We start from the raw sequence: 24,761 nt of genomic DNA, 5'->3' as shown, positions 1-24,761 counted from the left end.
AGAGGAAGGAAGTGTGGGTTGGTGTTTTCACAGTGGAAGAAGAGGAACACAGAGAAGGTCTAGCTTTGCTACGGGTGGGAAGTAGGTGTTTGCCTACTTTCTCTTCTTCCTGGAAGTCTACATTTGGCTGACTCTTATCTCTTGACAGCATTTGAATCTCTAGATGCCTAAGGAGTCTGATGTTGGGCCTGAGACTGAGGAGTGATTAATCACAGATGGGGTTCTCAGACATGGTGGTGAGTTAACAATAAAACACAACATATAATTTGTAAATCCAGCTAGACAGGAGAATTATTTCCCCCAAGAATACTGGTGTCCTTGTACACCAGTACAGTCTTTCACTAGTCTATGGCATTTCTTCACCCTCCTATTTGTCTTAACATGTCTTGAGTTACCACTAAGTCAGTTCAAAACATTACTTTTACTTTTCCCCTACCTGCATTTACCAGTCAGAGAAAACAGTGCTACTTAGCTTTGCCCATGAATCCAAAACTATTGCACTGAGTATAACCAGCTTTTGCAGCACCTGAGATTACAGTTTGAGACCAGTCAGTTTCTTCTCATGAATTGTCCATGTCTGAGATGTAACAGAGCAACACAGCATCATTTCTTGGCTTCAACCCAAGGACTGTATGATTATTCTATCATAATATCCCTGCCATCTTTCCTGCTATACTGCTCCCTCAACAGCCCACATCTGTGGGGGGGGACTGTATCTCAGAAGGGAAATCATCTGAAGGATACCAGCTAACATAAGAAATTGGCCTTTCCTGGCATAGAGAAAAATATAGAAGACTCCAGACAAAATTCCCCTGGGTACAGAACACAAAACATCAGCTCAAGCAGCATCCCTGGCATTTAATAAGATCCAGTTCCTCAGAGAGTAGTGAGATCCTTTGCTGACATCATCAGGTAGTTGTCATGGTTACAAAAGGACCAGCTGCTAAATACAAACTATCAGAAAGATGAAAACCAAAAAAAAATAATAAATCCATGTCCAAGCAGGAAAGACACAGTGTATTTAAGATGATTTGGAGATCAGAGAGAAATAAAGGGAATGGGGTCAGCAACTAGGGAATTAAGCAGGAAATAAAAGCAAGAGGGAAGCAATTTAAAAAGTACATATCCAGAGGTGGATGATCCAAGAGCAGACCCCATGGGAACTTGACATGCTTATGTTTATAATTAATGAAAAGCTTTCAAAGAGAATCTCAAAACAATATTCCCTAGCAAAAGTCCCTTTTAGCTTATTCTCTTTGAGCTTTGCACATTATTTACCAGGACAGAATGAACTGTGGAAGGGGAAGGTACGTTCTGATACTGAAGGGTGGACAGTGAATTTTTGCCCCAAGATAATCCAACTATAGCAGCATAGGTGAAAAATAAAGCTGAGTATATGACATGGAAAAGGAGATTTGTATACAGCACTCCCAACTGTGTGCCATCTCCTGTTGACATTTTGGCCAAGATGCATTTGAAATGAGTGTTTTCCAAGACGTAGCCTCTATGTGCTGTACAGTTTTGAGGAGGTAAATATTTAGATGGCCTTTTCTTTGTTAAGTTGATGAAAGCTAACTCAACCTTTTGTTCTGATTAAAACTATTGAAAAGAGTATCTGAGATAATAAAGGGAGCCTTATAGCCTGACATGAAATAATACTGTAGTGATTCCCTGAGCAAGTGGGTTGGAATCTTCAGTCAGTTCCTGCAGCAGGATAGGAGATCAAGTTTCCATGGATACTGAACCAGAAGCAGCACTGATACTCACAGGAAATGCAAGCTTAGTTTCACTACAGCTTGCTTCCTAAGGAGGGGTCTTCCCCCTCCCCCACCCTTTATTTTTAAAGGAAAAGAAGGAAATGGACATTAGAGGAATGTGGTATTCCATACCACAGCACGTCATGCCCAGTATATAAACCATACTGTAGAAGGGGATAAAGTTCCTGTGGTGCACATAAAGAATTTGCTGGGGAAGACAGTCTGGGTTATTCCTTCTTCAGGTAAAGGCCCCCACTCATGGGATTGCTTTTGCTCAGAGACCCAGATATACTTGATGGGTAATGTGGGAAGATGGGGAAGTCTGATGTGTATCAGTAGTGGTTTGGTTTATATACTGGGCATGACGTGCTGTGGTATGGAATACCTCTTTGCTAGTTTGGGTCAGATGTCCTGTCTCTGCTTCCTCCTGGCTTCCCCTCTTCCTGGCAGAGCATGAGACTCAGAAAGTCCTTGGTCAGACTAAACATTACTAAGCAGCAACTAAATACATTGGTGTTATCAGCGCTGTTCCCAGGCTGAAAGTCAAAACCACAGCACTGCACCAGCTACTAAGAAGGAGAAAAATGACTGCTACTGCTGAACCCAGGACATAGAGAAAAGTAGTAAAATAAATAAAAGCCTACCAACGCATTTCTGTTAGAAGAAGAAAGTTTCAATGAGCTGAATGAACTCTGTGGCTGGAAAGCGACTTAGGAAGATACATTTAAATACACCAGTGCAGAAGATGTCCTAATCATGATATGGGTCCCTCATTAGCTGAAGCTTGTACATTACTGATACAATGCAGAAAAGGCATAAAAGCCAAACAAATGCATTTGCTGTGAATTTGCAAAGAAGCAGGTTGAAGTTGTTTCTCAAAGAATGACATAGTGCTTTCTGGACTATTAGAAGGTAGGAAAGATGATAGAAAACATCTATTATGAATAGCTATTTTTAAGCAAACTGTCACAGATAACTTGCATGCAAGAATCTTAAAACAGCTGGCTAACGTATTTGCTGTTATGATGCATTCTAGAGCAAAATAGAGAAAAAGTGAACACATGTAGGAAAGCAATGAGTCTTTCAATAAATTTTGTTATTAACTGGGGAATTTTAATCTGTCAGATTGGCTGATGTCACTGCCACAACAGTATTCGTGTAGCTATATTATTAATAATGTCTTAAGTGCAGAAATGCTGCTGAAAAAGATTATCTGTGAACCAGAAAACAGAAAATAACACTACTATTGCAATACCAAATAAAAAAATTAGTATTGTAGATTATTTTTTTTTTTCACTGTCCTGCAGACTTGAAGCAGAGACTGGCATTTTCCCAGTGGCTTGAGATGGATGGTTTATTCGTGGAGCTTTGTATCTCATTCTCTCTTCTCTTTCCCTCACCCCACAGCATTATTTGTGAGCTTGGAATAGCATTCCTCTCACTAAAATGTGTTGGGGGCCAACAAGTACATTTGATGGTGATGGACTTTCAAGGAGACCCAGAGTATTACACGTGTTTATCCATTAGGTAATCACAACCAAAATTACTAAAATAAAATCGTGATTGAGCCAGTGGTACAGTCTCACATTCCTGTATTTTCACTAGGAGCACTAGGTGAAGGGTTAAAAATGTATTTAAATTCTGCCATTTTGGAAAGATTTTTTTTTTTTTTTAATACCAATCTATTGCAGCAGATTCTTTGGACATTCAGATATGCTTCCTAGAAAACAAAACACAGATATTATCTTATTCTGATAGCTAGAGGCTTCACTAACTACAACAGCTTTCTTTCACAACTTCCAGTCTGACCACACCATCCCTCAAAAAGCGAACAACAGGCTGGCTGGCTGAACTAAACAGATCTTGATTTTCAGTTGTACATATCTAACTTTTTAATGTAGTTCCTACAGACTTAATGTTGTATTCAGAAACAAACAAAAACAAAACAAAACAAAACAAGCAAACAAAAAAAACAAACCAACAACAAACCACAGAACCTGAGTTTCAGAAACTAGCAGATAGATGTCTCTCAGTGCATGAATGACAACAGCAACTTTCTAGATCAGTGTATGGGTTGTAAGTCATCCACTGCCTCTCCAGTACTTCACTGAAGCTGGGAACATGTCCTGGCTTAACGGTGGAGGGGACATGTTGCAAACAAGTCTAGAATATCAAGCCTAACATATGCAGGGTGCGTGAGTGACATTTTCTGGGAATCAGGCACTAACTGAAATAAAGTTCCTTCAGATCTTGATGGGGAAAAAAAAAGGGGGGGAAAGAAAAAAAGGAAAGGAGGATACAATGGCTTCTGCAATGTCAGTAAGATGCTGAAGAGTACAAAGCAAACTGCGGCTTTTGTAGAAAAAGACAAGTTCTGCTACTCTGCCCTTTCTAACAGGACTCCAAACTTTGACAGCCTAGTGGAAATCAAACTGCAATCATTATGTATCAAACTTCTCAAACCCTGGAGATTTGAATTTATTAAAAAAAGGAAAAGCACCAAATCAGATTTTCAAAGCAGAGCTTTGGCCTAGTTTGCATTTGTAAACCAGTATGATTTCCCTTCGTAAGTACCAAAGAACAGATGTATTACTTAATGGCAGCTAATATACAGGTTTTAGGTAAGTGGGAGCTTTCCATGTTTTTCCTGCAAGTGTTGTATGGCTACGACCTGTAATTGATTTTAGGGTAGAAATGCATCTGTGTGGGAGGCACTGTACAGTGTTACTGACAAGGCACGACCCTAAATACAGCAACTCGGTTAAAACACTATGACAGAGGTTTAAATCTGCTATAAAAGTGGGCAGAGAGAACCCAGCCATTGCTCTCAAGTTACATAAATCACAAAGGTGGCAGAGCCTGGTACTGCGATTCGTATAACCAGCTTCCCACGGCAAACGGGGCCGGCCTGGCACCCGAGATGCGTACCCGACCGTGTGGCCTGAGGGCTGTGGGCAGCGCTGCGTGCCTCTGCTCTTACCCGGGCGATACCCTGTGCGACCGCCTGGGAGCTGGGCTGGGCGTGAGATAGCGCCGTACAGGGAGGAAAACTGCCTGTCGTTCAACGCTGCAGCGAAGGGAGCGACGTCCGCGGCAGAGCACCGAGCCGACCCACCGGCAAGCTCCGAGGCCGCGGTCGTGAGACACAGGGGCTTCAGGCCCGGATCAACCGGATCAGGCCGGTTCGGAGCCCCCAGCACAGCCCGCACAGGGGTACACGCGGGCTCCGAAACGACTCCGCAGCTCCTGCTGGGAGCACCGCCCACGGATCTCCGCGCAGTGCGGGAAACCCCCTCGCCGCGACGGCCGCGCAGGCGCACTGCGGCAGCACTGCGTCGCCGGTGCCGCCTGGCTCGGCGCCAGGGGAGCCCCGCGCCGCGGCGTGCTTGCAGCCGGGCCGCCTGGGCGGGGCGGGGTGGTGGCCGTGTTCAGCGCGTATTTATAGCGTGGGAGATTCCTCCTCGTTGGCGTAGTGTTCTTTCGTGGCTCGGGACGTGCGTGCGGCTTCGGGCGGAGAGCTAGGGCTCCCGGCCCGTTCGGGCGGAGACACCGGTGCCGTGCGGAGCCGGTGCTGGGAAAAGCCCGTGTCTGCGGGGAGGCCAGGCAGAAGCTGCAGAAGCCGTCAAAGGACAACCCCAAGGGCTAGAGAGCAGAGTCCAGAGCGCGGTCACCTTCTGAAATCAATGGCGGCTGCGGCCGTGCGATGACCGGGCTCTGGTTTTACCGGTTCCCCGTACTCTGCCACGTCAGGCAGGTGCACAAAGCCTGGGTCTGCTTCGGCCTGGCGCTGCGGCAGAGTTCCTCCGCTTGCCGCGGGAGCGGGCGGAGCAGGGCACTCCCGGCAGGCCTCCGGAGTCCTAGAGATTCCCCTTTTCCGGAAGCAGGCAGCCCCCGGCCTGGGCACGCTGCCAGCGCCCAGAAAACTCATCCGCATCGAGGCTGCCGAGCGCGCGGCCCCTCCTGGAGATGGGGGAGGCGATAGTGCGAGCCACGGCAGTTAGGTGGGGGGGAAGCGGGAGCCTTGCCCACGAGACCGCGGTGGCGGCGCTGAGGTCTGCCGGGCGCTTCCCGTGCCGCTCGCCCAGGCAGTAGCCTCGCTCTCACGTCGGCCGGGGCGTCCGCGCGCTCTCGGGGCCCGGGGGCGGGCGCGCGGCCCGGCGGTAACCTGGCTCCCGCTCCTGGGCTCCCCGCGCCGCCCCCCACAACCGGGACCGGAATAGCCATATAAGGAGTGGGAAGCCTCCGCCGGAACCGGGACTTATAAGGTTGTTTCCTAATATGGAAAGTGCGGCCGAGGCTTCCGGCGGGCTGGCCGGGGTGGATGGGGACCGGGGACCCCGGCGCCCCGGGGCCGGCAGCTCTGCGACGGCGCTGCCCATGGCCCGCAACGGGCGCAGGGCTCCAGGGTCAGGCCAGGGCGGGGCCCCCACGGTCCGGCTTTCCCCGGTACCAGGCCCTGACACCGGGGGGGGTCTTCCAGACCGCATCCATATTAGGGTTTCCTGCCTTCCATATATGGCCATCTACGTCAGGGCCGAGGCGGGCTGCAGCCGGTGGAACCCAATATATAGAAGCGGCTCCGGGGCGGGCAGGGAGCTGAGCGCTTCTAGCGGGCAGAGCCGGGGAGAGTCCCGGGCGGGAGGGCGGGCGGGGAGCCGAGCACTTTCAGCGGGCAGCGCCGGGGCTACCGTGGCGCAGGGCACGCAGCAGGCGACGGCCGCTTGGCCACAGCCTGCCCGTTCACCGGGCCCTCGGCGGCAGCGCCACCACACGTCAGAGTCCGAGCCCGGCGCCCGCATGGCCACGGCCAAGGCAGAGATGCAGCTCCTGCCCCCACTGCAGATCTCCGACCCCTTCGGCGCCTTCCCGCACTCGCCCCCCGCCATGGACACTCACTATCCCAAGCTGGAGGAGATGATGCTGCTCAGCAGCGGGGGTCCGCAGTTCCTTGCTCCCCCCGGGGCTCCCGAGAGCGCGGGTTTCGGCGCCGCCGGCGAGCCCGGGGAGCAGCACTTCGAGCACCTCGCGGCAGGTAAGCGCGCTGGCATCGCCCGGGCGGGCGGGAAGTCCCGGTCTGCTGCGGGGGCAGGGCGCTCGCGGGGGCTCCGAGCTGCATTGGCGCCCCCTTCCTGGCGGCTGCGCGGGGGGGGATTCTCCGGTGTGCGTCAGTGGCTGGCTGCTGCTGGAGACTTGGCCGCAGCGCTGCAATGTGTTACGCTCAGTTTTTAACTAACCAGAAGCAAAGATCTAGGGCTGCGCTGTGTGGGGATGGCTCGCAAAGCACTGGCAGCAGCGGCAGTGGCTGCTGGAAGTAATCGCTATTCCTCTCATTTCAGACACTTTTCCCGAGATCTCCCTGAACGAAAAAACCTTGCCAGAAACCAGCTATCCCAACCAAACGACGAGACTGCCACCGATAACCTACACGGGGCGCTTCTCCCTAGAGCCAGCCCCCAACAGTAGCAACACTTTATGGCCAGAACCCCTCTTCAGCCTTGTCAGTGGGCTGGTGGGCATGGCTAATGCACCTCCCACCTCTACGCCTTCTTCATCATCACCATCCTCCTCACAGAGTCCCCCTCTGAGCTGTTCTGTCCAAGCTAGCGAGACTAGTCCAATTTATTCGGCTGCACCAACTTTTCCCAATTCCAGCGCTGACATTTTCCCTGAACCACCAATCCAGTCCTTTCCCAACCCCTCTGGAGCCCCCATCCAGTATCCACCTCCAGCTTATCCGACTGCTAAAACCAACTTTCAGGTGCCAATGATCCCGGATTACCTGTTCCCTCAGCAACAGGGTGAGCTTAGTCTTGTTCCGGCTGACCAGAAGCCCTTCCCAGCCCTTGAGACCAGAGCACAGCAGCCTTCCCTCACCCCGCTGTCCACTATTAAGGCATTTGCTACTCAGACTGGCTCCCAAGAGTTGAAGACCCTCAACACTAACTATCAGTCCCAGCTGATCAAACCCAGCAGGATGAGGAAATACCCAAACCGTCCCAGCAAGACCCCTCCTCATGAGCGACCCTATGCCTGCCCAGTGGAATCCTGCGACCGGAGGTTCTCACGGTCTGATGAGTTAACGCGGCACATCCGCATCCATACTGGACAGAAACCTTTCCAGTGCCGCATTTGCATGCGGAACTTCAGCAGGAGCGACCACTTGACTACACACATCCGCACACACACAGGAGAGAAGCCATTTGCCTGTGACATTTGTGGCAGAAAGTTTGCCAGAAGTGATGAGAGGAAGAGACACACTAAAATTCACCTTAGGCAAAAGGACAAGAAAGTAGAAAAGGCAGCTCCGGTCTCAACTACTTCCCCAGTTTCTGCCTACTCATCCTCTGTGACTACATCCTACCCCTCCTCCATCGCCACCACTTACCCGTCACCAGTGCGCACAGTGTATTCATCCCCTGCTCCCTCTTCTTATCCATCCCCTGCACACACCACATTCCCATCACCTTCTATAGCAACCACTTACCCCTCTGGCACTGCTGCTTTTCAGACCCAGGTGGCCACCTCCTTCTCATCTCCAGGGGTCACCAACAATTTCAGCTCACAGGTGACCTCAGCACTTTCAGACATGACGTCAGCCTTTTCTCCAAGGACAATTGAGATTTGCTGAGATTACGTTCTGGAACAGGAGAATTCACCTTTTCCATTGGTATTATCAGACATGAAGTCTCTAACTACTCTCTCAACACCATACATTGCAAGGCTATTTAATTTTTTTTTAAACTTCAGCTGCCTGAAACAACTGCCGTTTAAGTTTTCCACCTCTGTTGAATGACTTAATTTGCATGGACTGTGGATATAAATTCAGTATCATTTTCCCTGTAAACAATAGTCTTTTATTAGGAAGAAAGGACTTGATTAAGTATGTAGCTGTTGTAAATTGTACATGTGTCCTGATTTGCTTTCCTTTAGGTACTATTGATGTGAAAAATCTTTGCTTATCCATAATATATTATTTGGAGTTCACAGGGCCATATTTTGTAAATGTTAATTCTATTTCAGTGACAATGCTGTAACAAGTTTCAAACTTCTTTGGGAACAGCACTTACTGTATTTGAGCATGTTAGAGTGATGCTATGTAAATATCTCCCAACGAGACACTCACATGTGGCAGAAGTTTTGTTTTTAAAATTACAAGTCTTGGTGCCTTTTTGTGAAGCCTTGCTGATGTCATGCATTTGTGTGAATGGATGCTTTGCATCTTGCCTTAAAGTGAAAGGTATGTTACTCAAAGAATGTAAGAGAGAGCAGGGAACGGGTGGGGAGGGGAGCACCAGAAAGCCCTGGGGTCAGAATGTAAGCAAAAAAAACCACCCCACACCTCTCAAAGTCTATTTTTGCTACAAAAAAAAAATGTAAATTTATATATATATATTCAGGAGTTGGAATGTTGTAGTTACCTACTGAGTAGGCAGCATTTTTTGTATGTTATGAACATGCAGTTCATTATTTTGTGGTTTATTTTTACTTCGTAATTGTGTTTGTTAAAATGAAAGTGATTGTTTGGCTTCTAAACACATTGAATGCGCTTTCTTGCCAACGGGATATTTGGTGTACAATACCCTTCAGAAAAAAAAAATAAAATATCAAATCGTGTGGACTTACACATTTTCTTTTAAGTTGCTACATAGGAAGACTGTGATGCAGCAGCCCTGACTCGAGTAGCTGAGAAGTAACAAGTGCTGCTTGTTTTCTGGCTTCTCAAGAAGCATGTGAGCTAATCTTAGGAAGAAAAACAATTCTCCCAGTGCTGAAAATGAGCTTTGAAAATTAGAATCTCAACTGTGTTCATAGGTAGTCAGAAATCTTACTGGATGGCAAGATAATAGAGCAGTTTCTAGGCTGGAAATACAATAAGCTCAGTCCAAGTGGCTGGTTGATGGAAAGTAGCCCTACTCAGCTGAGGACTATCATAAGTTCCTCCTTGAGACAACATAGGGTATGTAAGTGCATGGGCCTGATAGTCTTTAATACAGATGTTTCAGCATTTAGAGGAATGTCGTTCCTTATGTGGTGGCTTGAAATACACTTCAGGATGTATGTGACCCCTCTGCAAATCGAATTCAGAGGAGTTTGCATCCACGAGAACTGGTAGTGCAGGTACAGAGGAGGGTTCTGGTGTCAGTCCTTTCAGGTGGGCTCTCTACAAAAAACTAATGTTTACGGTTGTGAGGAGCTGAGATGCAGATACATACTTCGGAGCACCTGGCACAGTGAAACTGGCAAGCAGTCTCTGTCAGACACAGCATGCCCTATTGCTTGCCAAAATCAACCCCACTCACTAGGAAGGGAAACCTGCTAAAGCCTGTGGGCTAGACCCTCTTCTTGGGAATGTAGCCCAACCCTGGCAAATGGCAGCAATTCTGGAAGATACCCCAGAGCTAAACTGTTGGTAAATCCCAGTCTGTTGTCTCTCAGGTGGGACTATCCTCAGTGGGTTGTGACAAGCTGTGGGGAAGTGCCTGGGCTGCTTTGTCTCTGTGCTGGTTTATGCCTGCAGTTCTGGGTGTAGTCCACAAGCTGCTCACAGTGACTTGGCCCTGGCCCTGCTGGGCTGTTTCAGAGGAAAGCGCTAGCTCTTTTCAACCCAACGGCTTCAGCGTCTGGCCAAGGCAGACTGACTGGGCAAGACAAATATGTGGCTTCACTCTGTCTGAACCATGCCATAAGCCACAGAAATCCGCTTATGGGAGACAAGACATTGAAGGTCCTTCAAGTGTGATGCTTCAAAGAAAGAAGCAAATAACATTATGTAAAGCTAACCTTTTTTTTTTTTTCCTGACCTCTGGTTCCCAAAGCCAACAGCAAAATAAACAATTGAAGACAGCCCAAGCCCATTCTGATCTGTGGGCACTGCTTTGTTCGGATGTTTAGAATAGAATAGAACGTATAGACTAGACTAGACCAGACTAGAATAGTTCAGTTGGATGGGACCTAGGGCCTACAATGCTCATCTAATCCAACTGCCTGACAACTTCAGGACTGATCAAAAGTTAAAGCGTACTATTAAGAGCATTGTACAGGTATCTCAAACACTGACAGGCATGGGTCATTGACCAACTCTCTAGGAAGCCTATTCCATTTGACCACCCTGTCAGTAAAGAAACATTTCCTAATTTCAAGTCTGAGCATCCACTGATGCAGCTTTGAACCATTCCCATGTGTCCTGTCATTGGATACCAGGGAGAAGAGATCAGCCCCCCCTTCTCTCCATTTCTCCTCCTCAGGAAGCTGAAGATGTTGCTTCTTTTCAAGCTAGACTCCTGGTCTAGCCTTCTGGAATTGTGGTTGTGCTAAAAACTGATCAATTGGCCTCTCAAGCAATGCCTGAGGGTGCCTCAGGTTCTCCAGAGCACTTTGTACAGAAATGAGCACCGATGGTAATTACCACACTTAAAGAAACTGCAAAGAAGATAGAAGATAGGTGTTCTCTTGTGCATGTGTACAAAGTGGACCAAGTCAGGCAGTGTTGAAGGGCTATAAGGAATGAAGGCCAGAGCACCCTTTCTAGCAGCAGGGCATGTCTTTGATGTCTGGCTAGGCATCTCTGCCCACAAGACTGGCCTGTGGATATCAAGGCAGCAGTGCAAAGGAGGTGACATGACCTGTGAAGCTTCTCTGGCTCAAAGAAATGCTGGTCCTACTTGCTCCATGCTTTCTCCACTTCGTGATGGTAAATCCTCTCAACTTGTGGAGGCCTCCAAAAATGTAGGGTTATTGTTGGCCCCATGTTAACCGTGACTCAAAAAGCTATATGGCTGAGTAGTGCAAACCAGCGGTGTTCTGAAGGAAGGGCTCAGCCCTTGTGCACTGTTAGCCTGCCTGTGATGGCCTGCAAGCTGCCAAATGAAACTTCCCATCAGCTGGGGGGTCTGAATTGCATCTCACTGAAGGAAGCTCCCCATACTCTGGAACCTTTTGGGGGGGGGGGAATAACATTGTTAAAACTGTTGATATGCCAACCAGGGCCACTTTAAGACAGATACTCTTTGGTGTAACTTGCTAGAAAGCATTCATAATTTAAGCTTTGGCATTTGGTCTAAATTGCAGTAAGTCATGCTTTGCATTTGATATCCCTAACATAAACTAAAGAAAATGCATGGGGATTTTTCCTCCCATTTTTTTCTTGACCCTCATCCCGTAAAATGAAAGCAGATTTCATAGTTCAGAAAACACCGACTGTACATTTTCTGCAAGACCTTTTCTCTTGCTGTTACTCTGAAAAAGAAAGGATTTCTTGTTCTTAAAATGTTTGCTCCTAGTCTAACTGGGAGGGTAAGTTGGTCTCAAGGAGGCTGTCTCCAGGGAAACAGCAGGTGTTGCCACGGGCCGAGGAAACCCCTCGCCTTGTGCAGGTAAGGGCCCGAAGCCCTGCAGGAAGGGCGGTGGGGAGGAGGAGGAGGAAGCGCAGGCCTCCAGCTTTTCCAGCCGCAGGCAGCAAATCGATCTGCCCGAATCAAACCTGCGCTGGTCACGATTTCCCGCCTGGCTTCACCCCTGGCAGCTTGCGGCAGCCCGGCTGCTCTCGCGAGCCCTCTCGTCACCGCGTCAGTGCCGGGAGCGCGCCAACCGGTGGGGCTCCGTCGCGCGGCCGCGAGACAGACAAGGCCGAGCGGAAACGCCGCTCCCGCGGCGGCCGGAATTGTGCCGACCATATATGGCGTTTCCTCCGCGCCTTTTTTAGCACTTCCGAGTCCCAAAAAAGGAGTTTCCTGCTGACGCGATGTTGGGGTTGTGCCACGGAGACGGCCGTCTCCTCTCCTCTGGGTTCCTTGGCGGTCCCTGGGAGGCCTGTGCTCGGCCCTGGGCAGCCGCGGTCGGGCTCTTGCGTGTGAGTGTCGGCTCGCCCGAGCACCGCGGAAGGCAGGCCGGCCGGCTTCCAGCACTTCCTCGCTGCTGGTTGGTGTTGCGGTTTTTTTAACAGAGATTGAGTCGCTTTGTCTACACGCCTACGAAATAGGTAGGACGGAGCTTAACCGCGGGAGTGCTGAAGAAGCCAATTACTTTGTCCACCCAGGCTTTTCCTCTGTGGAGCCTTTCCATAAGCTGCTGCTTACGTAGGAAAGCACTGGCAGTCCTTGCCGAGGTGTCTGTTTTGTGCTTCAATTACACTAGAAAAAAAAAATTCTTAATTTTTCGTTCACTTTAGAAATAAGATAAAAATTATCTCAGGCATACTTAAAGGGGTCTGTGTCCCCTGTCGTATGCTATGCTGCACTGTGTCCTCTTGTGTTTTGGAAATGCCACTGGAGAATCCATATAAAACTAGTGAAATGCAGCTGTTAAACCTATTTCTCTTGCGACTGTGAATTTCAAGTAGATCATGGGCCCTGGCTGACTGAAGACATGAAACTTAACAAGAACAGAGGGCCGTAGACAGAGATTTTGAAGCTAAGAGATAGGTGATCATGGGCCTTTCTTTCCTCTGGGGCTTTACTGGTATATGTCTGGACCACAGGGACTGATATTGTGCATCTGAGCAAGACCTCAAATAATCCCAAGAGAAATAACTTTGTAGACTCTAAAATGGTAGCTGGGAACTGAAGGTGATCAGAGCTGCAGTATATGTCCTTAGAAGAACTGGCCCCAAGCACATCCTCCGCATTGTTGAGTTTAACTAAGTGGAGTGGTTGAAGGGTGACTCTTGAAAAATGTCTCCTAAAGCAGACTGTTAACTAAGGCTAGAGAATTTGTTGACTTTTTGGTGCAAATATCTGTCCCTTTCAAATTTTCTCTGTTTGTGGCCCACAGGATTCTTGGGATTTATGAATGGAGATAATATATGTATGAAGAGGGCTTGACTATGTGATTCTTGAGCTAAGCATTCCATGTTTTTACCTGTGTGCATTACCTGAATGTAGTCCTAAGAAGTAGCAGCAGTTAGATCTAGAAGGAAGGTTGCGTGGTTTAAGTGCATTAAGACTCTAGGATGAAATATGAGCTATAGACAAAGAACAATAACTTTAAAATAGTTAAATTGTTCTGCTTTATTCACAGTGATTTTGTTTTAAAAAATCCAACCTTGACTGATAGACTTTAATGACTTATGGTCTTGACTTGATTAACGAAACTCTCTCCTCTTAAATAACAGAGGCTCATGCTTATACAAGGTGTCTAGCACTTTGCAGGCTTCAGTTTCTGATCATTCTTTGGCACTACGATAATGAAAATGATGGATGGTTACACAGAAGTATTTTCAACATCATACTTCACTTTCTTAACTACAAAAAGCATTATTAAAGCATGCTTCTTGTTCTTTTTTTAATAAGCATATGGGCTTATGTTTTTGTTTTGCGAGCTTTTCATACTACTATTTTGTATCTCCAAATGCAAATGATGATGCACAATGACACTACCAGTAAAAATGTCAATAGCTAAAAGTTCTGCTATCCAGTGTCCTCTGCAAGGTTGACCTAAGTAATATGACCTGAATTCTGTTATCCTGACTACTGTGATAATGGGCTTCCCCTGTAACAATAAAACTGTTGATTGCAAATAAATTTGATAAAATCAGAATTGGGGGCACAGGGATAAAAAGTTTGATTAGATCTTTAAAAGGTGGTGAATACCTTCAGCCTTTTGCAAAGATGCAGTTTAAACTTAAGCAAACTGAGCATTACTTGTTTTCTGGCAGTGGCTACTCTTCAATCTCACAAGTTTAGTTGGGGATGGCTTTAGAAGCTCTTGAAAGCATGTTACATAATGAATATCTAAAATGTGTTTATGCCAACTGCTGCATTCCTTTGACTGCGGAGGTGGGGTAGTCCTTGGGTTATCTGCATGAATGTGACCAGCTGTGTAACATGTCACAGAGCTGCCTTGTGCATTCCAGTGTGGGGTATGCTGTGGGCTGTGAGTATGAACTGGAACAATGCTTCCAGGTGTGTCTGCATATGCAGCAATTCTAGTCACAGCAGCCTTGGGGAACCCTCAAAGTACTGTAAGTGTACCTTGGTAGAACTTAAAATATCAGTGACAGAATTGTGATTAAGTCCTGGAAAATGAATGCTCTGGAGTGAATGAGTTTAATTTTACCACTTACAATAGTTTTAATGAAGTTTATCTTTGGAATACCTGAAAGAACACTCAAGTGTAAGGAAATGAAGGGATAGACTTAATAAGTAAATCTCATTACAAATTTCCTAGCACAAAATGTCAACAGTGATTCTTAGAAAACTGTCTAAAAGGTTTCTTCCTAATTAACTGGTGAACTGGCCGTAAAAATACTTTTACATATAGTTGGAAATCTGACACAAAAGTTGAAAGAAATGTACAACAGCAGTATTTTGACCTGAAGATACTTGTGATTAAAGGTCTTGGACATGATTCTTAACTTCTCTTTGTGTAAATAAGCTTGAGAATTATGAGAAACCCCAATGCATTCAAAAGAGCTAGACAACAGCTATGAAGCACTGAATTTAGCGGCAAAAGCTGTCCACGCATCTCAGGTTTTTCCTTAAGAAGTAGGGGCCTTTTGTGAACAAAACTAGGCCAGCACCATCAGAGGTGCAAGTGTGGTTGTACTATGCCAGAGATCTCTGGGGTCATAAAGTGAACACATCATGTTGCTATTTTTTTTTTAGTATCTTTTTTTTCCTTTTTTTTTTTTTTTTTTTAAAAGAAGTACACCTACACTGTCATGGTTTAAGCCAGTCAGCAAGTCAGCCACGCAGTTTCTACTCCCCCCCCGCCCCTTCTTCCGCCCATTCCTGGAGGGACGGGGAGGAGAATCGAAAGAATGCAACTCCCACTGGTTGAGATGAGAACAGTTTAATAACTAAGGTATAACACAAACCACTACTGCTACCACCAGTAATAATAATGATAAAGGAAATAACAAGGGAAGAGGATACAACACCTCACCACCCGCCGACCGATAACTCCCCCTCCCAGCAGTGATCCAGCCCTTCCGGAAACTCTCAGTTCTACGTCCTGGGCATGACGTGCCGTGGTATGGAATACCTCTTTGGCTAGTTTGGGTCAGGTGTCCTGTACCTGCTTCCCCCCGGCTTCCCCTCCTCTCTGGCAGAGCATGAGACTCACAAAGTCCTTGGTCAGAGTAAACATTCTGACCAGCAACTGAAACCACTGGTTTTATCAGTATTATTCCCAGGCCGAAAGTCAAAACACAGCGCTGCACCAGCTACTAAGAAGGACAAAAAATGACTGCTACTGCTAAACCAGGACAACCTACCTTAAAATACAGTGGTTAATAAGCAAGGAAACATTGATGACATTTGTTAAAGGAACTGGCATACTGAATCGAATGAAGATCAATCTCTCATCCATTGTCCAAGATAAAAGTGGAATATTACTCTGGTGATTGTGACCTGTGGCTGACAAATTTCATGACCTAGAGCCCGTGTCTTTGCACATTTCATCTGACTTTGTCCAAGTGATTTTTTTTTAAGCTATACAAAGTTTCAGCATTCACAATATCTGATGAAAAAATGAATTTTAGCATATCTAGGTGGTGCATGAAGGGGTGTGTATGTGTCTTTAAACTCGTTACTTTGTTTGATGCCTCTTAAGACTTCTGTTACAGAAGATGGTGAATAATATCACTTCTGTGATAGCTACAAAACTCTTTCACTCCTTTCCCAGTTTGCCCTCTTTCTGGTTGAAGCAGCCGAGTCTGTTTTGTACAGCAGATTATCTGTATCTCGTATCTTTTTATATAACTCTTGTCTTACTGCTCTCTCATTTCTCAGAGGTAGAGGCCTGCACTGTACACCATATTCAAGATGGAGGAATGATGTGGATTAATTGTAATTTCCCCCTCTCCCACCATGTTGTTTTGTTGTTTGGTTTTTTTTTTTTTTACACTGTATTTCCAAACCATCTATCTGGCTTTTGAACTATGATTTTTGAGCCATTACTAATCTAATAATTATCAAGGTCTTCTTTGGGTCATAATAGTTTTCTTGGAGACCATCATATAGAATCACAGAACAGTTAGGGTTGGAAAGGACCTTCAGATCATCCAGTTCTAACCCCCCTGCCATGGGCAGGGACACCTCACACTAGACCATGTCGCCCAAGGCTCTGTCCAGCCTGGCCCTGAACACTGCCAAGGATGTTCAAAATGATAATCCACATCCCCTGTGCCTGTTTGGTGTTCGTCTGCATTATTCACACTGAAATTCATCTGCAGCTTTACTGTCTGTTCCCACAATATTGTTGGCTGCAGCAACTCTATCAGGGCATTTTTTTTAACTACACAGAAGGACATTGTTAGAAATCTCTGCCACCTAACTATTCACCTGACTTTTTTTCAAATCCTCCATAGGTATGGTTTCTAGGGCTAAGCAGAAATCAATGCATGAGTCTGCTGGCAGTTTTTGCCTATGAACTGACCATTTATTCCAGTTCCTTCAGCCTTTTAATAAATTGCTTCTCTGAGGAGAACTGTTTCTGTTCTCCTATGCCTTTTGTGAGGGTCTATACTGGGTGGTTTCTGGAAATCAAAACAGAGTACATACATAAGATGAATTTCTCATGTCCGTGTGCTCATTGATTATTCCAAATAATTCTGAAGGATTTGTCAGGCATGAATTTCCTTTACAAAAACTCTGCTGATGTTTTATCTAAATTTACTACTTACTCATGTACCTGCTAATACTTCTAGCTAGATTCTACTAGTATGCTTCTACTGGCATGCCTGGAATGGACATAGGATTTATAAGCCTGAAGCTAGCTGAAACCTTTTAAAAAAAATCTTAGGTATGGTATCATCCAGTCCCCTGGTACCAAGGGAGAGCAGCACAGCTATTATGTTTGTTATTTCATCCCCAAGTTGAGCATTTGGAGGAATACCATCAACGTGGAAGGGAATAACAGCATGGGCTGATGACTTGTTATTCATTTTGATGGCTTAATCCCTTCTGTAATCTATCCTACAGACACTTTAGTTTAAAATACTCTAACACAACTCCTGTAAAAGAAATGAAATGGCCTGCAGCGACAGGACAAGGGGGAATGGCTTTAACCTGTCAGAGGAGAGATTGAGATGAGCTCTTAGGAAGAAGTTCTTCCCTGGGAAGGTGGTGAGGCGCTGGCACAAAGTGATAGCTGCCCCATCCCTGGCAGTGTTCAAGGTCAGGTTGGATGGGCTTGGAGCAACCTGTTCTAGTGGAAGGTGTCCCTGCCTGTGGCAGGGGGTTGGAACTGGATGAGCTTTAAGGTCTCTTCCAACCCAGACCAGTTTGGGATTCTAAATGGGGTGTTCTGGGGTGGGGAGGTGGCTCCTAAGTCTGCAACTGCAGTTTTGTTAAATGTAGATTATCATTTACGGAACTATAAAGTATGATGTGGAAGGTACCATCTTCTGTTGCAGAACATAGTAGGGGTCAGGATGAGCATGATCCCTACTTTTGCACCTGAAGTTTCTTTGCATACTGAGCAAGTGGCTGGTGCATAAGGAGTTGCCTTTTTCAGGGTGCAGAATAGGTGCTGCACCTTTTGAGAATTCTTGCAGGGCCCTTCATTGTCCCTGGAGCCTTAAGAAACTATAGAGGGATGCTTATAGGTTACATCTGTATAAAATTCTTCCACTGTGTAGGCATGTAGCAGAATCTGGAGCGTGTGTGATGAGAGAAGATGGCGTGTGTCTGTGGGAGGCAGGGTGCATGTGTGCGTCACCAGCAGTGTGGTACTGCTGCGCAGTGCATGAGCGAGTGAGGCTACATGCCTAGAAAGCCTCATCTTGCAAGAGCTGTGAGACACCCTTGTATTCTCTTAGGTGGAGAACATCCAAGTGACCAGAGTTACAGAAGAGGCAAAGAGGAGAAAGAAGCTTCTGAACTAACTTCTTCTGGCAGCACCACAGAGCTGTGGTGAGTCCCAGGCCCCTGGTGCACTGTTGCCCCACTGTCTCTTTGTGCGGGTCCCTCCCTGCCCATCCCCTGGGACTCTGTCTTTCCCACATTGCCATGATTTTTTTCCTCTCCTGTACTTCTGTCTATTCTTGTGTCTTGCTGCCTCTTCCCACCCCCTCCTGCCTTTTTTTTTTTCATCCTCTTTGTCCTGAGCCCATAGCTGGTTTTTTTTCCATCTCTTTGTCTTCATCTGCATCTTTCTTCCTCCTCCTCCTCCCCCTGCCCCCAATTTCAATTTCTCTGGCCTGTTCCCTGGCATTCTTTTCGTCTCTGTGCCTGTATGTTCTGTTCTGTGTCCCTGCCTTCCTGTCTGTCTCCCTTGCTCCTTCTCTCTCTATCCCCTCTATCTTGCTTCCTGTCACTGTTTTTTATTTATTCTGTATCTCACTGTCCCTGACCTCCTTTGTGTTAATCTCTTATTCTCTCTGTCCCTCCCTGCTGTTCCCTGCCCCTTTTTTTTCATCCTCCATCTCTCAGGAGGGCTCCTAATACCTTTCTCTATTCATCTCCATCCTGCTGCCACCCTGATTTTTCTTTCTATGCCCTGCGCCTTGTCACTCTTTCTGTCTCTTCTCATCTGTCCTTTTTTCTTCCCTATATGTGTCCAGATCCTCTCCCTTTTTTTCTCTTGCTGTCCCTTTGCTCTGCTTACTCTTGCTATCTTTTCTTTCTGTCCCATTCCTTTTTCCATCCTTTTTAACTGTATCCTCCTGTCCAGCTAGCTGTGCCCTTTTTCTTTCTCTCTTCCCTGGTATTTTTTCTTTCCCTGTCTCTCCCACTGCTCATCACAGTTGCTTTTTTTCTCCAATGCTTTCCTGCTCTCTGGCCCTTTTTTCTCTCTGTCATCCTATTGCTCCCTGTGTATATTTAATTCCCCTATCTTTGTCCTGCAGTCCATCGCTATTCTTTCTCTTCCATCTCTTTGTCCTGCTCCCAGACCTTGTTTCTCTTTCCCTTTGTTCTGCCTCCCATCCCATTTTCCTGTCTTGTTCCATGTCTCTCTCATGCTCCCTGTCCCTACAACACTCTTTCTATGTCCTTATCTTCCCCCCATTTTCCTGTCCTGTTCCCTGTTTCTTTTTTTTTTTTTTTCTTGGTTTCTCTGTCACTGTCCTGCTCCCTGTCACTGTTTTTTCTCAGTCTGTTTCTGTCCTGCAGCCAAGTGCTTTTTTTGTACCTCTCTACCTATCTATCCTGATGCCCATCCTAGGCTTTTTCCCCTAAATCTCTGTTCTGCTCCCTGTCATCTTATTTTTGCCTTTCACTTTGTTCTGCCTTCCTGTCCCTTTCCCCTCTCTCTGTATCACCTTGTCTTGCTCCCTGTCCCTGTCTTTGTCTGACAATATGTCCTGCTCCTTGTATCCATCCTTGTCCCCTCTGCATCCCACCTTTCTTCCTGTCTCTCTTCTCTTTTGATCCTTCTGTCCCAATGCTGCTTCTCTCTCCACCTCTGTACTGTTCACTGCCCCTTCTTTCCTCTCACTGTCCTTCTGTCCTGCTTCCTGTCCCCATTTCTTCTGTCTTTACTTTTCTGTCCTGCTGTCTGGCCTCTTGTTCCTTGTTATACCTACCTGTCCAGCTGACTCTTCCTTTCTCTTCTTGTATGTCCTACTCCCTGGTCCTTTTTTTTCTTCCTCCATCTGCCCTGTAGCCCATTGCTGGGTTTCTTTTTCTTTCCTTTTTTTTTTTTTTTCTTTTTATTCTCTTTCTACAGATCTGGCCCTTTCTTTATTTCTCAGTATTTTCATCCTGTTCCCTGTCCCTTTTCTCTCTCTGTCTGTATGTCCTGTACCCAGTCCTTGTCTCTCCTTTCTTCTCTGCTTTCCCCCCTACCTCTCTATGCCCTTGTCCTGATCACCAACCGTATGTTTTCTTGCTCCGTCTGTCTGCAGATCGTCTTGTCTCTGTTCGTGATTCCTGACCTTTCTTTCTCCCTCTGCTCATCAGTCTTCTCCCTTGTCTTATTTTTCTTTTTCTAGTCGTCTGTCCTGCTGCTCATCACTGTATTAAATAGAGGAGAAGCTGGTAGATGGAAGATCCCAGAGTGCCAGACCCAGCCCCACATGGCCCTCTGTGTGTCCTGGTGCGTAAATAGCATCAGTCAATTGCAGGTCTAGCAGAAGGGCTGTTGTTGCCTACTCTTCAATATTGCTGTAGTCATGCTGCAATATGTAGACCTAACAGACAGGTTCAGGAATGGAAGAATGCCCATGCCCTGTAGGGACTGTGAATGCTGACTCTTCTCTGCCTGCCTCTTTCCCGTGCATGCAATGGAGTGGATTTATTTTTCTCCCTCGTTCTGGATCTAAATGTTTCAGAACCTGTTGCTGCAGTAGGTTTGCGATTTGTGTTGCTGCTTTTTCATAGAGTTCAAGTCAGGGGTCGCTTCTGCTGTGGCCAAGGATCAATATATGGTTTTTGGCTTAAAACTTCAGAAACCATGTTTGCTGAACATTGACGTTGGTGCTCGCAGGGATGCTCCGTGGCTCCTTGTTGAAAAAGCAGGTGCATGTGGGCAGGCATAGGGTTGCACTCTGGATCCCAGAGCTTTACATATTTTTGCAGTTGGGAGATGAAATAGAGCATGTATCAGTTGACAAGGACAGACGTGTTGCTATTCACTTTAACCAAAAATAAAAATACTCAATTTGTGACGAATAGAGTGAGGAAGTCCTTGCTGTGCATAGGCTCGAGAAAAAGCATGTGGGTATCTGTGTCCCTCACCTGTGTGCTTCTATCAGAGCGGTTCTACTGAAACTCAAAGCTGCCAATGAGTTAGAGGCAGGGTTGTCTAAACAATGCAAAAGCTCTAGTGGCCTCTAGCACCAGCTGTACCATAAGATGATGCAAAATACTTTTATATAGCATTTATTTTTATATATATTTTTATATATTTTATATTTATATATAATTTTTATATATTTTAAATTATTTTTTAGATATAGTATTTATTTTTTGCTAGCATAATAGTAGTATTTATTTTTACAAGTATTTATTTTTTCACTAGTATTTATAATACTCAGCTTGATTGTAGTCTTCACAAAGCTGCACCAACAGGGGAAGCTTTAGATTCCTATCCAACTTGATGTAAGGATCAGGAATCTTGCCTGATCTTTCAGCAGGATGTCGGCTGCCACCATTTCACTGCAGTCACCCTTTGTTCCACCAAGAAAGGACAAGGGAGAGGAGTGAATCCTTAGAGGTCTGCAAGCACAAGGCATGTCGATGGTACATGTGATATGCGGTTTGACTCCACAACTCGTTGAAGTTGTAAAGTAGGTATGCTTTTATTCAGCGCTGAGGTGCATGGGGATAGCTCCTCCAAAGTATGCACACCTCAGTGTCGTTTCCCGCTACATTTATCCTCTAAAGTTACACGCCTATACATATTCATGACCTATCCCCGCTTCGTAGTATAATGAGCTAAAAGGTCCTTTGCGCATGCGCAGTGCCCCCCCCCCCCCCGTGGTCATGGGTGAGGGTCTCAGGATGAAGTAAATGAGTCTTCCTCTTGTGAGTAGGGGTCTTCAAGATGAAGTAAATGAGTCTTCCTCTTCTTAAACTTTTCACCTTTGGCACAGTTGGACCCCCCAGTAGTCACACAATTAGCTGAAACCAACCATATCTGTAATTCTTCTGTTAACTAGCAAAGATTTAGAACAGGGTGACCTTCCTGCAAAATTTATTGCAGGATGGGCAGGCAAGGAGTATCCCAAGCTAGCAGATGTTTGGGAGGCTTTGTCTTTGAACTAACTGATAAGTAGAAGGATGGTGTGAAATGTTATACTTTAGAAGGCTAGTGTGAAACAATTAACTCATGTTTAGTGGGGTCCCTAAATTCCACAGACTTACAGTTTTCTTTCTACAACTTAAGCTAAAAAGTACTTTAACTCTGTATTTTCCAGGCACTAGAGTTTCTTATATCAAGCCCCCTGTATCACATGTCTGGATTTTTCTGAAGGTACGTGTAGTATGGACTTTAAGGTTGACATCAAGACTGTGCCAACTCACCTTCTCTATTTTTTCTATGAAATATCACAAATATTAAAAATAAGGTCTGTTGTGGAGCATGTGATGCTATGTGAAGCTTACTCCCCTCCGTTTATTGTCGCCTAGCTAGCATTTTGTGACTAGCTGAAACTGGCTTGCAGGCCAGGAGGTAGGTACAGAATTCCGAAATAAAGAATCAGAGCATTGGAGTGATTGTTTTAAGGAGGTGCCTTGGGCAGCCAGAGGAACTGAGCTGCTCACTCCACGCTCTGGCAGAAGAGCCTGTCTCGCCTGCCACGGACTGCATGATGCCAGCAGCGAAGTGCAACTGCGACACTCGCTGGCAGGAGCGGCAGGGGGTGCAGAGTTCCACAACGTCCGGGAGCATAGATGGACACCCCAGCTCTCTATGGTCAACCACTGAGCAGCATCTTGTACATAAAAGTGCCTCTCTGCTTTCGCCACTTGGGGAGCTTGAGGGGAACGGCCCAAGCGTTGTCCTGTTATCAAAGGCAAAGGCCTGTAGTGGCTTTTAGTACGGAGGCAGCGACTGTAAGAGCCGGGGCTGCCCGTGGGAAAGCGGCAGGGAAGCATCAGCTCCGACCCCCCAGTCAGTAGTTGCTGTCCCCGGAGGATGTAAACTGGGCTGGGGAGCAGCCGTTGCTTACCACCCTGCCTCCGCGATACCGAGAGGATGCTGCCATTCTGTGGCCAAAACGCGGTACTGCAGGTTTTGGTGGTGCGCGGGGCGCCTCTCGCTGGTGTCACATGCGGCCGGAATTCAGTGCTGCAGCTTGGGGTCCGCGTATGCGCGGTGGTGCTGCTGTTCGCCGGCAGCGGCAACGGGGTCCTGCGGTGCCTGCGGGCCGGTGCCGCCTGCTCGCTGCTGCCTCCCACTAAGGAAACGCTGCCGGAGCTCCACGTTCGCGGTGCCGGCCGGCGCGCCGGTTGCTCGCAGGCGCTATTGTCCCGTGGCCGCAGTCTGGTGTTCGTGCGCTGGTTTTTGTCCCTCCGGCGCGCCGTCCGTGGCCAGCGCAGGCACAGTGCTCGGGAGTAGCATGGCGGCGCCCAGGGCGCAGGTCCCGGCAGCAGCGGCAGGTGAGGGCTGAGGCCATTAGGGAGGCGAGGCGAGCAGATGCCGGGCTCCTTCTCGGCTCGCCGTAGTTCCCCCTGAGCCTGCCCTCGCCCTGCTCACCCCATGCAGCAGCCTCCAGTTGCATCGCCCCCCGAAGCCTTTCCTATAGCCCCAGATCTCCCCCAGGCCCTGAGGTGATGGCGGCGATCAGGACCTCGAATGTGCTGTCAGAAGCCCCATTGGGAGGAGCGTCTCCAGCCAGGGGTGATCTACGGCAATAGTGGTCACTGCTCCCAGAGGCCACGCTGAGGATGCAGGTGTCAGTTCTGCCCCGGGATGTTGTTTACTTCTCCCACCTCAGGCTCATATGGGCTGTCTCTGGCTCACATCGCTCTCCTCGCAGTATGGAGGCAAAGAGAGAGTGCTCCCTGGCTGTGAATAAGAGCTGTCAGGGCTGAAGCTGGAGAGGCCGAAAAAAGGTAAACAAATTGAATGCCATCAATCTGGCAGCACCCTGTTGCTTCAGGCAAGAGATGATCTGCGTCTCTGCATGCCGAAGGATCCCTCTTCATGGTTCAGAGTAGGCCAGAGTGCCAAAGTGTACTGAGGGGTGTGTATGTCTTACCTACAGCATAGTACGGCCATGCAGGACCCACAAGCAAGGCTGCGTGTCTAAGAAGCCTCATCTCGCAAGAGCTGTGAGACACTTGTATATTCTCTTAGGTGGAAGACGGCCCAGTGACATGAGCCATAGAAGAGGAAGGGAGGAGACAAGCAGAAAGAAGTATCTATCTGAACCGTCCAATTCTTCCTTTGGCTAGTTCAGGTCTGGTGTCATGTCTCTGCTCCCGCCCGGCTTCTTGAGACCGTCCTCCCTGGCAGAGCATGAGACACTGTAGCTAAGGGAGAGGCGGCCAGGGATTGGACGACGCTGATCCTCCGTCTCCGTGTCCCACCCTCGCTGTGAGGCGAGCGGCGCGGTGATTGGCTGGGAGGCGGGAGCGGGCGAGGTTATAAAAGGGGCGGTGTAGGGCGGGAGCCATT

At 47.3% G+C, this 24,761-nt stretch overlaps 1 protein-coding gene across 1 annotated transcript; it reads left to right on the top strand.

Annotated features, from left to right (window-relative positions):
* Positions 1–6,354: 6,354 nt before the first annotated feature.
* On the top strand, positions 6,355–9,517 carry EGR1 (early growth response 1). Its single transcript, XM_080627231.1, has 2 exons — positions 6,355–6,789; positions 7,094–9,517. The coding sequence occupies exons 1-2, from the start codon at positions 6,555–6,557 to the stop codon at positions 8,383–8,385; spliced, it is 1,527 nt and encodes a 508-aa protein (XP_080483357.1). The 5' UTR covers positions 6,355–6,554; the 3' UTR covers positions 8,386–9,517.
* Positions 9,518–24,761: the final 15,244 nt, after the last annotated feature.

The sequence above is a fragment of the Psittacula echo genome, assembly GCF_963264785.1.
Source record: "Psittacula echo genome assembly, chromosome: 11".
In the NCBI taxonomy this organism is placed as follows: domain Eukaryota; kingdom Metazoa; phylum Chordata; class Aves; order Psittaciformes; family Psittacidae; genus Psittacula; species Psittacula echo.
The sequence above is the reverse complement of the archived record's forward strand: the minus strand, read 5'-3'. Positions and strand labels throughout refer to the sequence as shown.